Genomic DNA, 13824 nt, shown 5'->3' on the forward strand with positions numbered 1-13824 from the left:
GCTTAAGGATAAGGGGGAAATCCTTTAAAACCGAGATGAGAAGAACTGTTTTCACACAGAGAGTGGTGAATCTGTGGAACTCTCTGCCACAGAGGGTAGTTGAGGCCAGTTCATTGGCTATATTTAAGAGGGAGTTAGATGTGGCCCTTGTGGCTAAAGGGATCAGAGGGTATGGAGAGAAGGCAGGTACGGGATACTGAGTTGGATGATCAGCCATGATCATATTGAATGGCGAATGGTGCAGGCTCGAAGGGCCGAATGGCCTCTACTCCTGCACCTATTTTCTATGTTTCTATGTCTATGTTTGTAAGTTAGATCATTCAATATTCATACCACGTTAGACAATGTAAAAAATCAGGGATGCAATGCTGAGGCGATAAGGTGCTTAAGAAAAAACTGCAAATGCTGGAAAAATCGATGGTAGATAAAAATGTTGGAGGAACTCAGCGGGTGAGGCAGCATCTATGGAGCGAAGGAATAGGTGACGTTTCGGGCCGAGGATGGATGTGAGGGTGGTGGGGGGGTGGGGTGGTGAGGGTTGAGTTGAAAGAGGGGAGAGGCGGAGACAGTGGGAGAGCTGGGGAGGGGAGGGGAAGGAGGGAGAATGCAGGGACTACCTGAAATTGGAGAAGTCAATGTTGATACCGCTGGGGTGTAAACTACCCAAGCGGAATATGAGGAGCTGCTCCTCCAATTTGCGGTGGGACTCACTCTGGCCATGGGGGAGGCCCAAGGACAGGAAGGTCGGATTCCTTTTCCTCACTTCTTCCCGGTTCTGGACTCCCCCCAACACGGGGAAACATTTTACCTGCATCCAGCCTGTCCAATCCCGTCAGAATGTTATATGTTTCTACAAGATATCCTCTCATCCTGAATTTCAACAAGTAAATAAGCTGACGTTCCGGGGGCTTTCCAGGCAGCGGGTGGTCCGTGAAGATTTGGAGATGGGTGGAGGTGGAGGTGGTGAGGTGTAGTCTTGGGATCATCGGTATTTCAGCTCAGCGTAGTCAGTCCTGTTATCGATTACTATCTCCCCGCTCGGATTCGCACCCGGACCGATAATCTGCGGTCTCATGTAGATCACATCTACCTCTCTAGCCTGTAATATAACCAAGAAAATGGGTCATCGAAACATGGAGGAAAAAATAATACAGGTGTAGGCCATTCGGCCCTTCTAGCCAGCCTCGCCATTCAATTCAATCCATGATTTAGTTTAGTTTAGTTCTTCCTACAAAGTTGTGTCATATTGAAAACCAGAGCTCACCCCCAACCCCAAACCCCAACCCCAAACCCCAACCCACACCACACCCTAAACCCCACACCCAACCCACACCCCAACCATCAACCCACAACCCCAACCCCAACCCCTAACCCAGAAACACACACCCCACCCCAACCCCAACCCCAACCCCTCACCCCACCCAACCCACCCCAACCCCCTCCCTCCCACCCGCAACCACAATCCCCACACCCAACCCCCCCAACAGCCCCCCAACCCCAACCCCACCCCTCCCCCGCCCCCCTCCCCAGCCCCCAACCCTCGCCCTTCCCCCCCCCCTCCCCCAACCCCAACCCCAACCCCAACCCCAACCCCAACCCCAACCCCAACCCCAACCCCAACCCCAACCCCAACCCCAAACCCAACCCCAACCCCAACCCCAACCCCAACCCCAACCCCAAACCCCAACCCCAACCCCAAACCCACCCCTAACCCTAAACCCAACCCCTAAACCGAACCCCAACCCCAACCCCAACCCCAACCCCAACCCCAACCCAACCCAACCCCACCCCTAACCCTAAACCTTACCCCTCCCCCAACCCCAAACCCCACCCCCAACCCCATCCTACCCCCAACCCAACCCCCAACCCCACCCCAACCCCCACCCTCCCCCCCCCAACCCCCCACCCACCCCAAAAACCCCCCCCCTCCCAACCCCAAAACCCAACCCCAACCCCAACCACACCCCCCCAACCCCTCTCCCCCCAACCCCAACCCCCCCAACCCCAACCCCACCCCCTCCCCCCAACCCCAACCCCAACTCCCAACCCCAACCCCAACCCCAACCCCAACCCCAACTCCAACCCCAACCCCAACCCCAACCCCAACCCCAACCCCAACCCCAACCCCAACCCCACCCCAAACCCAATCCCTAACCCTCTACCCAAACCCTAACCCCAACCCCAACCCCACCCCCAACCCAAACCCCAACCCCAACCCCAACCCCAACCCCAACCCCAACCCCAACCCCAACCCCAACCTCACCCCAACCCCAAACCCAAACCCACACCCTAACCCCCCCCCCACCCCAACCCCACCCCCACCCCCCACCACCCCCCAACCCCCACCCCACCCTCTCACCCCAACCCCAACCCCACCCTCTCACCCCAACCCAGCCCCTACAACCTCTCACCCGCACCCACATCCCACACCCTCTCCCCCCCACACCCCAACCCCAACCCCACCCTCTCCCCTCCAAACACCACCCCAACCCCAACCCCAAACCCCAACCCCAACCGCACCCTCTCACCCCAACCCAGCCCCTACAACCTCTCACCCGCACCCCACCCTCCCACCCCCCCCCCCAACCCCACCCTCTCCCCAACCCCAACCCCAAACCCAACCCCAACCCCAACCCCAGGCCCAACCCCAGCCCCAAACCCCAAACCTAGCCCCAACCCCACACCCCTAAACCCAAACCCCAACCCCAACCCCAACCCCAACCCCACCCAAACCCCACCCACAACCCCAAACCCCACCCCACCCCCACCCCACCAACCTATCAACCACCCACACACCCACCACTCCCCCACCCCAGCCCCTCCACCCCAACCCACCCCCTACTACCTCTCACCCGCACCCACATCCCACACCCTCCCAGCCCACACCCCAACCCCCCCAACCCCAAACCCCACCCTCTCACCCCCAACCCCAACCCCACCATCCCCCCAAACCCACCCCCTACAACCTTTCACCCCGCACCCACCTCCCATACAACCCCAACCCCACCCCCTCCCCCCAAACACACCCCACACACCAACCCCAACAACCTCTCACCCCCACCCACATCCCACACCCCTCCCAACCCCAACCACACCCCCACCCTCTCCCTACAACCCACAACCACACCCCACCCCCAGACCCCCAACACTCCGATCCTCCTGCGCTCCAAGGAATAGAGTCCCAGCCTACTCAAACTCTCCTTCCTAAAGGAACTTCCTTTAAGTCTGAGACTACGGCATCTGGTCCTAGACTCTCCCACTAGTGGAAACATCCTCTCTGCTATTGAACACATGACAACAAACTAAACTGAACTGAACAGATGAGGAGTAACTCAGCGGGTCAGACAGGCAGCATCTCTGTGTGGAACGTGGACAGGTACAAAGTGCTGGAGTAACTCAGCGGGTCAGGCAGAGTCTCTGAAGGGAAGGAATGGGTGACGTTTCGGGTCGAGAACCTACTTATAACCATATAACCATATAACAATTACAGCACGGAAACAGGCCATCTCGGCCCTACAAGTCCGTGCCGAACAATTTGTTTTCCCCTTAGTCCCACCTGCCTGCACTCATACCATAACCCTCCATTCCCTTCTCATCCATATGCCTATCCAATTTATTTTTAAATGATACCAATGAACCTGCCTCCACCACTTCCACTGGAAGCTCATTCCACACCGCCACCACTCTCTGCGTAAAGAAGTTCCCCCTCATATTACCCCTAAACTTCAGTCCCTTAATTCTGAAGTCATGTCCTCTTGTTTGAATCTTCCCTATTCTCAAATGGAAAAGCTTGTCCACATCAACTCTGTCTATCCCTCTCATCATTTTAAAGACCTCTATCAAGTCCCCCCTTAACCTTCTGCGCTCCAGAGAATAAAGACCTAACTTATTCAACCTATCTCTGTAACTTAGTTGTTGAAACCTAGGCAACATTCTAGTAAATCTCCTCTGTACTCTCTCTACTTGAGTCTTCACAGCTGCTACGCTCAATATTATATGTCTGTGTGGAATTTGCACAGTGACTGGTTCATTCCTACTTCCAAGGTTATGACCTGCAACAAAGAATAACTGCGTTCCTAGGAATTAAAAACCGGTTTTGTATCGAGTTTCACTTCCTCAACTGAGTTTAGTGATCAGTGATTAACCCCGCATTCATTCCACTGTTGAAACCCAACCAGGTACAGAATTACAATCAGATTGAAAGGTTATTGAAGATTAGTTTAGTTGGAAGCAGGACATTCAGAAGCGGGTTTGTCAAAGTACATTAGAACGTCACACATTCTGGTCGGTACTAAAGGCATCAACTATTTCCCAGATGGGGAGAGAATCCAGGAATCGGAGGTGTAAAGGGACTTGGGAGAGCTGGTGCAGGATTCCCAAAAAGCTAATCTGCAAGTCGAATTGACAGAAGCGAAAGCCAGCTCAATGCAAGCCATTATTTCGAGAGGGCTTTTCACCCAGAGAGTTGTGAGACTGTGGAATTCTCTGCCTCAGGCAGGTTCTCTGGATGCTTTCAAGAGAGCTAGATAGGGCTCTTAAAGATAGCAGGGTCAGGGGATATGGGGAGGAGGCAGGAACATAGAAACATAGAAACATAGAAGATAGGTGCAGGAGTAGAGGCCATTCGGCCCTTCGAGCCTGCACCATTCGCCATTCAATATGATCATGGCTGATCATCCAACTCAGTATCCCGTACCTGCCCTCTCTCCATACCCCCTGATCCCTTTAGCCACAAGGGCCACATCTAACTCCTTCTTAAATATACGAGGAAAGATTGAAAAGACTAGGCTTGTATTCACTGGAGTTTAGAAGGATGTGGGGGGTTTCTTATAGAAACATATAAAATTATAAAAGGACTGGATGCAGGAAAAATGTTCCCAATGTTGGGCGAGTCCAGAACCAGGGGCCACAGCCTTTGAAGAAAGGGGAGGTCATTTAAGACTGAGGTGTGAAAAAACATTTCCACCCAGAGAGTTGTGTGAATCTGTGGCCATTTGGGACTGAGATGAGGAGAAACTTTTTCACCCAGAGAGTTGTGTGGATCTGTGGCCATTTGGGACTGAGGTGAGGAGAAACTTTTCCACCCAGAGAGTTGTGTGAATCTGTGGCCATTTGGGACTGAGATGAGGAGAAACTTTTCCACCCAGAGAGTTGTGTGAATCTGTGGCCTCTTAAATATAGCCAATGAACTGTGTGGCCTCGACTACCCTTCTGTGGCAGAGAATTCTACAGATTCCGGGGAACTGATTGGGGATGATCAGCCATGATCACATTGAATGGCGGCGCTGGCTCGATGGGCCGAGTGGCCTCTACTCCTGCACCTGTTGTCTATTGTCATGTACACGAAAACAGGGGTGTAATGCTGAGGCTTTATAAGGCGCTGGTCAGGCCGCATTTGGAGTAGCATTTGGAATATTGTGAGCAGTCTTGGGGCCCCGTATCTGAGGAAGGATGTGCCGGCTCTGCAGAGTTTACATGAATGATCCCAGGACCGAGTGGGTTAGCGTTTACGATGAGCGTTTGTGGGCGTTGGGCCCGTACTCGCTGAAGTTTAGAATAATTAGGAGGTGGGGCACATTGAAACTCACCAACTAGAGAGAAGTCATAGAAACATAGAAACATATAAATTAGGTGCAGGAGTAGAGGCCATTCGGCCCTTCGAGCCTGCACCATTCGCCATTCAATATGATCATGGCTGATCATCCAACTCAGTATCCCGTACCTGCCTTCTCTCCATACCCCCTGATCCCTTTAGCCACAAGGGCCACATCTAACTCCCTCTTAAATATAGCCAATGAACTGTGTGGCCTCAACTACCCTCTGTGGCAGAGAGTTCCAGAGATTCACCACTCTCTGTGTGAAAAAAGGTTCTTCTCATCTCGGTTTTAAAGGATTGCCCCCCTTATCCTTAAGCTGTGACCCCTTGTCCTGGACTTCCCCAACATCGGGAACAATCTTCCTGCATCTAGCATGTCCAACCCCTTAAGAATTTTGTAAGTTTCTATAAGATCCCCTCTCAATCTCCTAAATTCTAGAGAGTATAAACCAAGTCTATCCAGTCTTTCTTCATAAGACGGTCCTGACATCCCAGGAATCAGTCTGGTGAACCGTCTCTGCACTCCCTCCAGGGCAATAATGTATTTCCTCAGATTAGGGGACCAAAACTGTACGCAATACTCCAGGTGTGGTCTCACCAAGACCCTGTACAACTGCAGTAGAACCTCCCTGCTCCTATACTCAAATCCTTTTGCAATGAAAGACTTCTGAGGTAGAGGTCCTGACCTCCCTTCTACCTCACTGGTTTGTGTAAGCTAGTGTTAGTGACCGGGCGATGGCTAGTAGGCGCGGACACGGTGGGCCGAACGGCCTCTTCTCTGGGAGTGTCCAGAGTCAGGGGTCACATACAGTTTGAGAATAAAGTGTCGGCCATTTAGGACTGAGATCAGGAAACACGTTTCCACCCGGGGAATTCTCTGCCACAGAAGGCAGTGGAGGCCAAGTCACTGGATGTTTTCAAGAGGGAGTTAGATTTTGCTCTTCGGGTTAAAGGAATCAAGGGATATGGGGAGAAGGCAGGAACGGGGTACTGATTGTGGATGATCAGCCATGATCATATTGAATGGCGGTGCTGGTTTGAAGGGCCGAATGGCCTCCTGCTGCGCCTATTTTCGATGTGTCTTTGGTTCTCAGAGCTTGTTTCTGTGCTGTGTCGTTCTGTCAGTTTAGATCAGCAGATTATTGAAGGAAGTGAATTTAAATTTCACCGAGGTCCCAGTGGAGTTTAGACATGTTTCGCAGGGTTTGTCAGCTCAGGGAATGTGCAACCCTTTAGCTGAACAACATGTTGCAGCTTGTTGGATCATCAGCAGAGCACAGATGTGGCTCCACACACACTCTCACACACACACACACCACACACACACACACACACACACACACACACACACTCTCCTCTCTCTCTCTCTCACACACACATTCCCTCTTTCTATCTCTCTCACTCCCTCTCTCTCTGTCTCTTGCTCTCTGTGGTCTCTCTCTCACGCTCTCTCTCTCACACACACACATTCCCTCTCTCTTGCTCTCTCTCACACACTCCCTCTGTCTCTTGCTCTCTCTCTCTCTCTCTTCCACGCACTCACCCACACACACACACACTCTCACACACACATGCACACACACACACACACCCACACACTCACACACACACATACACACACACACACACACACACACACACACACACACACACACACACACACACACACACACACACACACACACACACACACACACACACACACACACACACACACACACACACACACACACACACACACACACACTCACATACACACACACACACACACATACACAGACACACACACAGACACACACACTCACTCACTCACACGCACACACACACACGCACACGCGCACACACGCACTCACACACACTCACTCACACAGACACACACACACTCACACACACACACACACTCACTCACACCTCCAGAGGCACCCATTCCCCACCCTCCCCCCGGAGTTTAGAAGGATGAGGGGGAGACCTCATTGAAACGTTCCCCAGTAGTGAAAGGCCTGGATAGAGTGGATGTGGAGAGTATGCAGGTCATTCGGCCCTTTCGAGCCAGCACCGCCATTCACTGTGATCATGGCTGATCATCTCCAATCAGTACACCGTTCCTGCCTTCTCCCCATATGAAGAAAGACTGGATAGACTTGGTTTATACTCTCTAGAATTTAGGAGATTGAGAGGGGATCTTATTGAAACTTACAAAATTCTTAAGGGGTTGGACAGGCTAGATGCAGGAAGATTGTTCCCGACGTTAGGGAAGTCCAGGACAAGGGGTCACAGCTTAAGGATAAGGGGGGAATCCTTTAAAACCGAGATGAGAATAACTTTTTTCACACACAGAGAGTGGTGAATCTCTGGAACTCTCTGCCGCAGAGGGTAGTTGAGGCCACAGTTCATTGGCTATATTTAAGAGGGAGTTAGATGTGGCCCTTCTGGATAAGGGGATCAGAGGGTATGGAGAGAAGACAGGTACGGGATACTGAGTTGGATGATCAGCCATGATCATATTGAATGGCGAATGGTGCAGGCTCGAAGGGCCGAATGGCCTCTACTCCTGCACCTATTGTCTATGTTTCTATGTTTCTATATCCCCTGACTCCACTATCTTTAAGAGACGTCTCTTGAAAGCATCCAGAGAATTCCACAGACTCACAACTCTCTGTGTGAAAAAATGTTACCTCATCTCCGTTCTGAATGGCCGACCCCTTATTCTTAAACTGAAACAATGCTAACAAAACATTTATTTCATGAGGGTTTGTATACAAACACAGCAGTGTAATGCAAAGGCTCCAACACAATAGACAATAGGGGCAGTAATACAGGCTATTCGGCCCTTCAAGCCCCTGTGTGAGAAAAAGTGTTTCCTCGTCTCCGTTCTAAATGGCTTAACACTTATTCTTAAACGGTGGCCGCAGGTTCTGGACTCCCCCAACATCGGGAACATGTTTCCTGCCTCTGCCAAACCCTTAACAATCTTGTATATTTCAATAAGATATCCTCTCATCCTTCTAAACTCCACAGAGTGTACAAGCCCACAGCCGCTCCATTCTCTCAGCATATGACAGTCCCGCCATCCCGGGAATTAACCTGGTGAACCTATGCTGGGCTCCCTCAATGGCAAGAATGTCCTTCCTCAAATTAGGGGACCAAAACTGTACACAATACTCCAGGTGTGGTCTCACCAGGGCCCTGTACAACTGCAGAAGGACCTCTTTGCTCCTAGACTCAACTCCTCTTGTTATAAAGGCCAACAGGCCAAAACTGCACACAATACTCCAGGTGTGGTCTCACCAGGGCCCTGTACAACTGTAGAAGGACCTCTTTGCTCCTAGACTCAACTGCTCTTGTTATGAAGGCCAACAGGCCATTGGCTTTCTTCACTGCCTGCTGTACCTGCATGCTTACTATCATAGACTGATGAACAAGGACCCCCCAGATCCCGTTGTACTTCCCCTTTTCCCAACTTGACGCCATGTGCTGGCTCGAAGGGCCGAATGGAACACATCCGCTCCTCAACCACTCTGTCCAGGCCTTTCACTATTGGGGAACGTTTCAATGAAGTTCTCCCCTCATCTGCCATCCTCTTGTTTGATAACCTCTCATTCATCCACATTAAACTACATCTGCCATGCATCTGCCCACTCCCCCAACCTGTCCAAGTCACCCTGCATTCTCATTTTGGGCCTCCTGTCTGATGAAGGATATGTCGGCTCTGGAGAGAAGAACAATCCCGGGAATTAATGGGTTAACATATGATGAGCGTTTGATGTACCGTGCCTGAACTCACTGGAGTTTTGAAGAATGAAGGGGGGACCTGATTGAAAAGTACAGAATAGCGAAAGGCCTGGATACAGTGATTCTTGCTCAGATACGTGGCCCAAAAGTGCTCATAGAAACATAGAAACATAGACAATAGGTGCAGGAGTAGAGGCCATTCGGCCCTTCGAGCCTGCACCATTCGCCATTCAATATGATCATGGCTGATCATCCAACTCAGTATCCCGTACCTGCCTTCTCTCCATACTCTCTGATCCCCTTAGCCACAAGGGCCACATCTAACTCCCTCTTAAATATAGCCAATGAACTGTGTGGCCTCAACTATCCTCTGTGGCAGAGAGTTCCAGAGATTCACCACTCTCTTTGTGAAAAAAGTTCTTCTCATCTCGGTTTTAAAGGATTTCCCCCTTATCTTTAAGCTGTGACCCCTTGTCCTGGACTTCCCCAACATCGGGAACAATCTTCCTGCATGTAGCCTGTCCAACCCCTTAAGAATTTTGTAAGTTTCTATAAGATCCCCTCTCAATCTCCTACATTCTAGAGTATAAATCAGGTCTATCCAGTCTTTCTTCATAAGATAGTCCTGACATCCCAGGAATCAGTCTGGTGAACCTTCTCTGCACTCCCTCTATGGCAATACTGTCCTTCCTCAGATTTGGAGACCAAAACTGTAAGCAATACTCCAAGTGTGGTCTCACCAAGACCCTGTACAACTGCAGTAGAACCTTCCTGCTCCTGCTCCTATACATGCCCTCTTGAAATAAATTCGTTAGTTTGATTGGAAGATTGAAAAGACTAAGCTTGTATTCACTGGAGTTTAGAGGATGAGGGGTTATCTCGTAGAAATGTATAAAATTATAAAAGGACTGAACAAGCTAGATGCAGGAAAAATGTTCCCAATGTCGGGGGAGTCCAGAACCAGGGGCCACACAGTCTTAGAATAAAGGGAGGCCATTTAAAACTGAAGTGAGACAAAACTTTTTCACCCAGAGAGTTGTGAATTTGTGGAATTCCCTGCCACAGAGGATGGATTTAAGAGAGAGTTAGAAAGAGCTTTAGCGGCTAGAGCAGTCAAGGGATATGGGGAGAAGACAGGGACGGGTGATTGATTGGGGACGATCAGCCATGATCACAATGAATGGCGGTGCTGGCTCGAAGGGGTTCTTAAGGGGGTGGACAGGCTAGATGCAGGAAGATTGTTCCCGATGTTGGGGAAGTCCAGAACAAGGGGTCACAGCTTAAGGATAAGGGGGAAATCCTTTAAAACCGAGATGAGAAGAACTTTTTTCACACAGAGAGTGGTGAATCTCTGGAACTCTCTGCCACAGAGGGTAGTTGAGGCCAGTTCATTGGCTATATTTAAGAGCGAGTTAGATGTGGCCCTTGTGGCCAAGGGGATCAGGGGGTATGGAGAGAAGGTAGGTGCGGGATACTGAGTTGGATGGTCAGCCATGATCATATTGAATGGCGAATGGTGCAGGCTCGAAGGGCCGAATGGCCTACTCCTGCACCTAATTTCTATGTTTCTATGTTTCTATGAAGGGCCGAATGGTCTCCTCCTGCACCTATTGGCCATTGAATTCAGATAGCTGAGAGTCACGGTGAGAATGTATTTGAATGTCGTTTACCTGTGCTGATGCGGCGCTTGTCCCATTGTTAGATTGCTCCAGTTCTAAATAACAGAATCAAAATCAAAATCAAAGTTGGCAGAGTCAGTCAACAGTTCAACAGTGTTCATCAAACATTCCAGTCCCCCGCCCCCAACCTCCTCTCTTATGCCAGGTTCACAACTGAGGAATATTTCATAGGGTTATGTCCCAAGAGCAGAATTAGGCCATTCGGCCCATTGTGATTATTCCGCCATTTGATCTGTATTTCCCTCCTCAACCCTAACACCAGTCCCACCCCCACCAACATGCCCCATCTACACTACTCCCACCCCGACCAACATGCCCCATCTACACTAGTCCCACCCCGACCAACATGCCCCATCTACACTAGTCCCACCCCGACCAACATGCCCCGTCTACACTAGTCCCACCCCGACCAACATGCCCCGTCTACACTAGTCCAACCCCGACCAACATGCCCCATCTACACTAGTCCCACCCCGACCAACATGCCCCATCTACACTAGTCCCGACCCCGACTAGTCCCACCCCAACATGCCCCACCTACACTAGCCCCACCCCGACCAACATGCCCCATCTACACTAGTCCCACCCCGACCAACATGCCCCACCTACACTAGATCCACCCCCGTCAACCAGTCCCATGCCGACCAACATGCCCCGTCTACACTAGTCCCACCCCGACCAACATGCCCCGTCTACACTAGTCCCACCCCCGACCAACATGCCCCATCTACACTAGTCCCACCCCGACCAACATGCCCCATCTACACTAGTCCCAACCCGACCACCATGCCCCATCTACACTAGTCCCACCCCGACCAACATGCCCCATCTACACTAGTCCCACCCCGACCAACATGCCCCATCTACACTAGTCCCACCCCGACCAACATGCCCCATCTACACTAGCCCCACCCCGACCAACATGCCCCATCTACACCAGTCCCACCCCGACCAACATGCCCCATCGACACTAGTCCCACCCCGACCAACATGCCCCATCTACACTAGTCCCACCCCGACCAACATGCCCCATCTACACTAGTCCCACCCCGACCAACATGCCCCATCTACACTAGTCCCACCCCGACCAACATGCCCCATCTACACTAGTCCCACCCCGACCAACATGTCCCATCTACACTAGTCCCACCCCGACCAACATGCCCCATCTACACTAGTCCCCCCCCGACCAACATGCCCCATCTACATTAGTCCCACCCCGACCAACATGCCCCATCTACACTAGTCCCACCCCGACCAACATGCCCCGTCTACACTAGTCCCACCCCCCCTTGCCCCATCTACACTAGTCCCACCCCGACCATCATGCCACATCTACACTAGTCCCACCCCGACCAACATGCCCCATCTACACTAGTCCCAACCCCGACCAACATGCCCCATCTACACTAGTCCCACCCCGACCAACATGCCCCATCTACACTAGTCCCCCCCCGAACAACATGCCCCGTCTACACTAGTCCCACCCCGACCAACATGCCCCGTCTACACTAGTCCCACCCCGACCAACATGCCCCGTCTACACTAGTCCCACCCCGACCAACATGCCCCGTCTACACTAGTCCCACCCCGACCAACATGCCCCATCTACACTAGTCCCACCCCGACCAACATGCCCCATCTACACTAGTCCCACCCGACCAACATGCCCCATCTACACTTGTCCCACCTGCCCGCGTTTGGTCCATATCCCTCCAAACCCATCTTATCCATGTACCTGCCCAACTATTTCTTAACCGTTGGAATAGTCCCAGCCTCAACTACCCCCTCCTGCAGCTCGTTCGCTACTCCCACCACCCTCTGTTTGGAAAAGTTGCCCCTCAGAATATTTTCCCTTTCACCTCACCCCATGTCCTCTGGTCCTCGATTCCCCTACTCTGGGCAAGATACTCTGTGCGTCTGTCTACCCGATCTATTCCCCTGTTGATTTTGTACACCTCTATAAGATCGCCCCTCATTCTCCTGCGCTCCAAGGAATTGAGTCCCAGAGGCGGCGAATTCAATAAACAATAGTGGATAGATAATAGGCACATGAGTAGAGGCCATTCGGCTCTTCGAGCCAGCACCGCCATTCAATGTGGTCACGGCTGATCATCCCCAATCAGTTCCCCGTTCCTGCCTACTCCCCATATATCCTGACTCCGCTATCTTTAAGAGCCCTATCTAGCTCTCTCTTGAAAGCATCCAGAGAACCGGCCTCCACTGCCCTCTGAGGCAGAGAACCCCACAAACTCACAACTCTCTGCGTATCCATACACACACCACCATCTGTGTGGAAAAGTTGCCCATCAGACTCCTATGAACTCTTTCCCCCTTCACCGTAAACCTATCTCCTCTGGTCCTCGATTCCCCTACTCTGAGGAAGGACATTATTGCCATAGAGGGAGTGCAGAGAAGGTTCACCAGACTGATTCCTGGGATGTCAGGACTGTCTTATGAAGAAATACTGGATAGACTCGGCTTGTACTCTCTAGAATTTAGGAGATTGAGGGGGGATCTTATAGAAACTTACACAATTCTTAAGGGGTTGGACAGGCTAGATGCAGGGAGATTGTTCCCGATGTTGGGGAAGTCCAGGACAAGTGGTCACAGCTTAAGGATAAGGGGGAAATCCTTTAAAACCGAGATGAGAAGAACTTTTTTCACACAGAGAGTGGTGAATCTCTGGAACTCTCTGCCACAGAGGGTAGTTGAGGCCACAGTTCATTGGCTATATTTAAGAGGGAGTTAGATGTGGCCCTTGTGGCTAAGGGGATCAGGGGGTATGGAGAGAAGGCAGGTACGGGATACTGAGTT

The 13824-nt window shown here is 51.5% G+C and overlaps 1 protein-coding gene across 1 annotated transcript in view; it reads right to left on the reverse strand.

Annotated features, from left to right (window-relative positions):
* Positions 1–563: 563 nt before the first annotated feature.
* The window catches only part of LOC129693692 (carcinoembryonic antigen-related cell adhesion molecule 5-like), a 52484-nt gene continuing 39223 nt past the window's right edge, over positions 564–13824 (reverse strand). Inside the window, exons 10-11 of the mRNA XM_055630475.1 lie at positions 10999–11042; positions 564–1099 (exon numbers count right to left, since the gene is read on the reverse strand). Coding sequence (XP_055486450.1) covers positions 983–1099; positions 10999–11042 — 161 coding nt within the window. The 3' untranslated portion in view covers positions 564–982. The remainder of the gene's footprint in view (positions 1100–10998; positions 11043–13824) is intronic.

The sequence above is a fragment of the Leucoraja erinacea genome, unplaced genomic scaffold, assembly GCF_028641065.1.
Source record: "Leucoraja erinacea ecotype New England unplaced genomic scaffold, Leri_hhj_1 Leri_391S, whole genome shotgun sequence".
NCBI lineage: Eukaryota > Metazoa > Chordata > Chondrichthyes > Rajiformes > Rajidae > Leucoraja > Leucoraja erinaceus.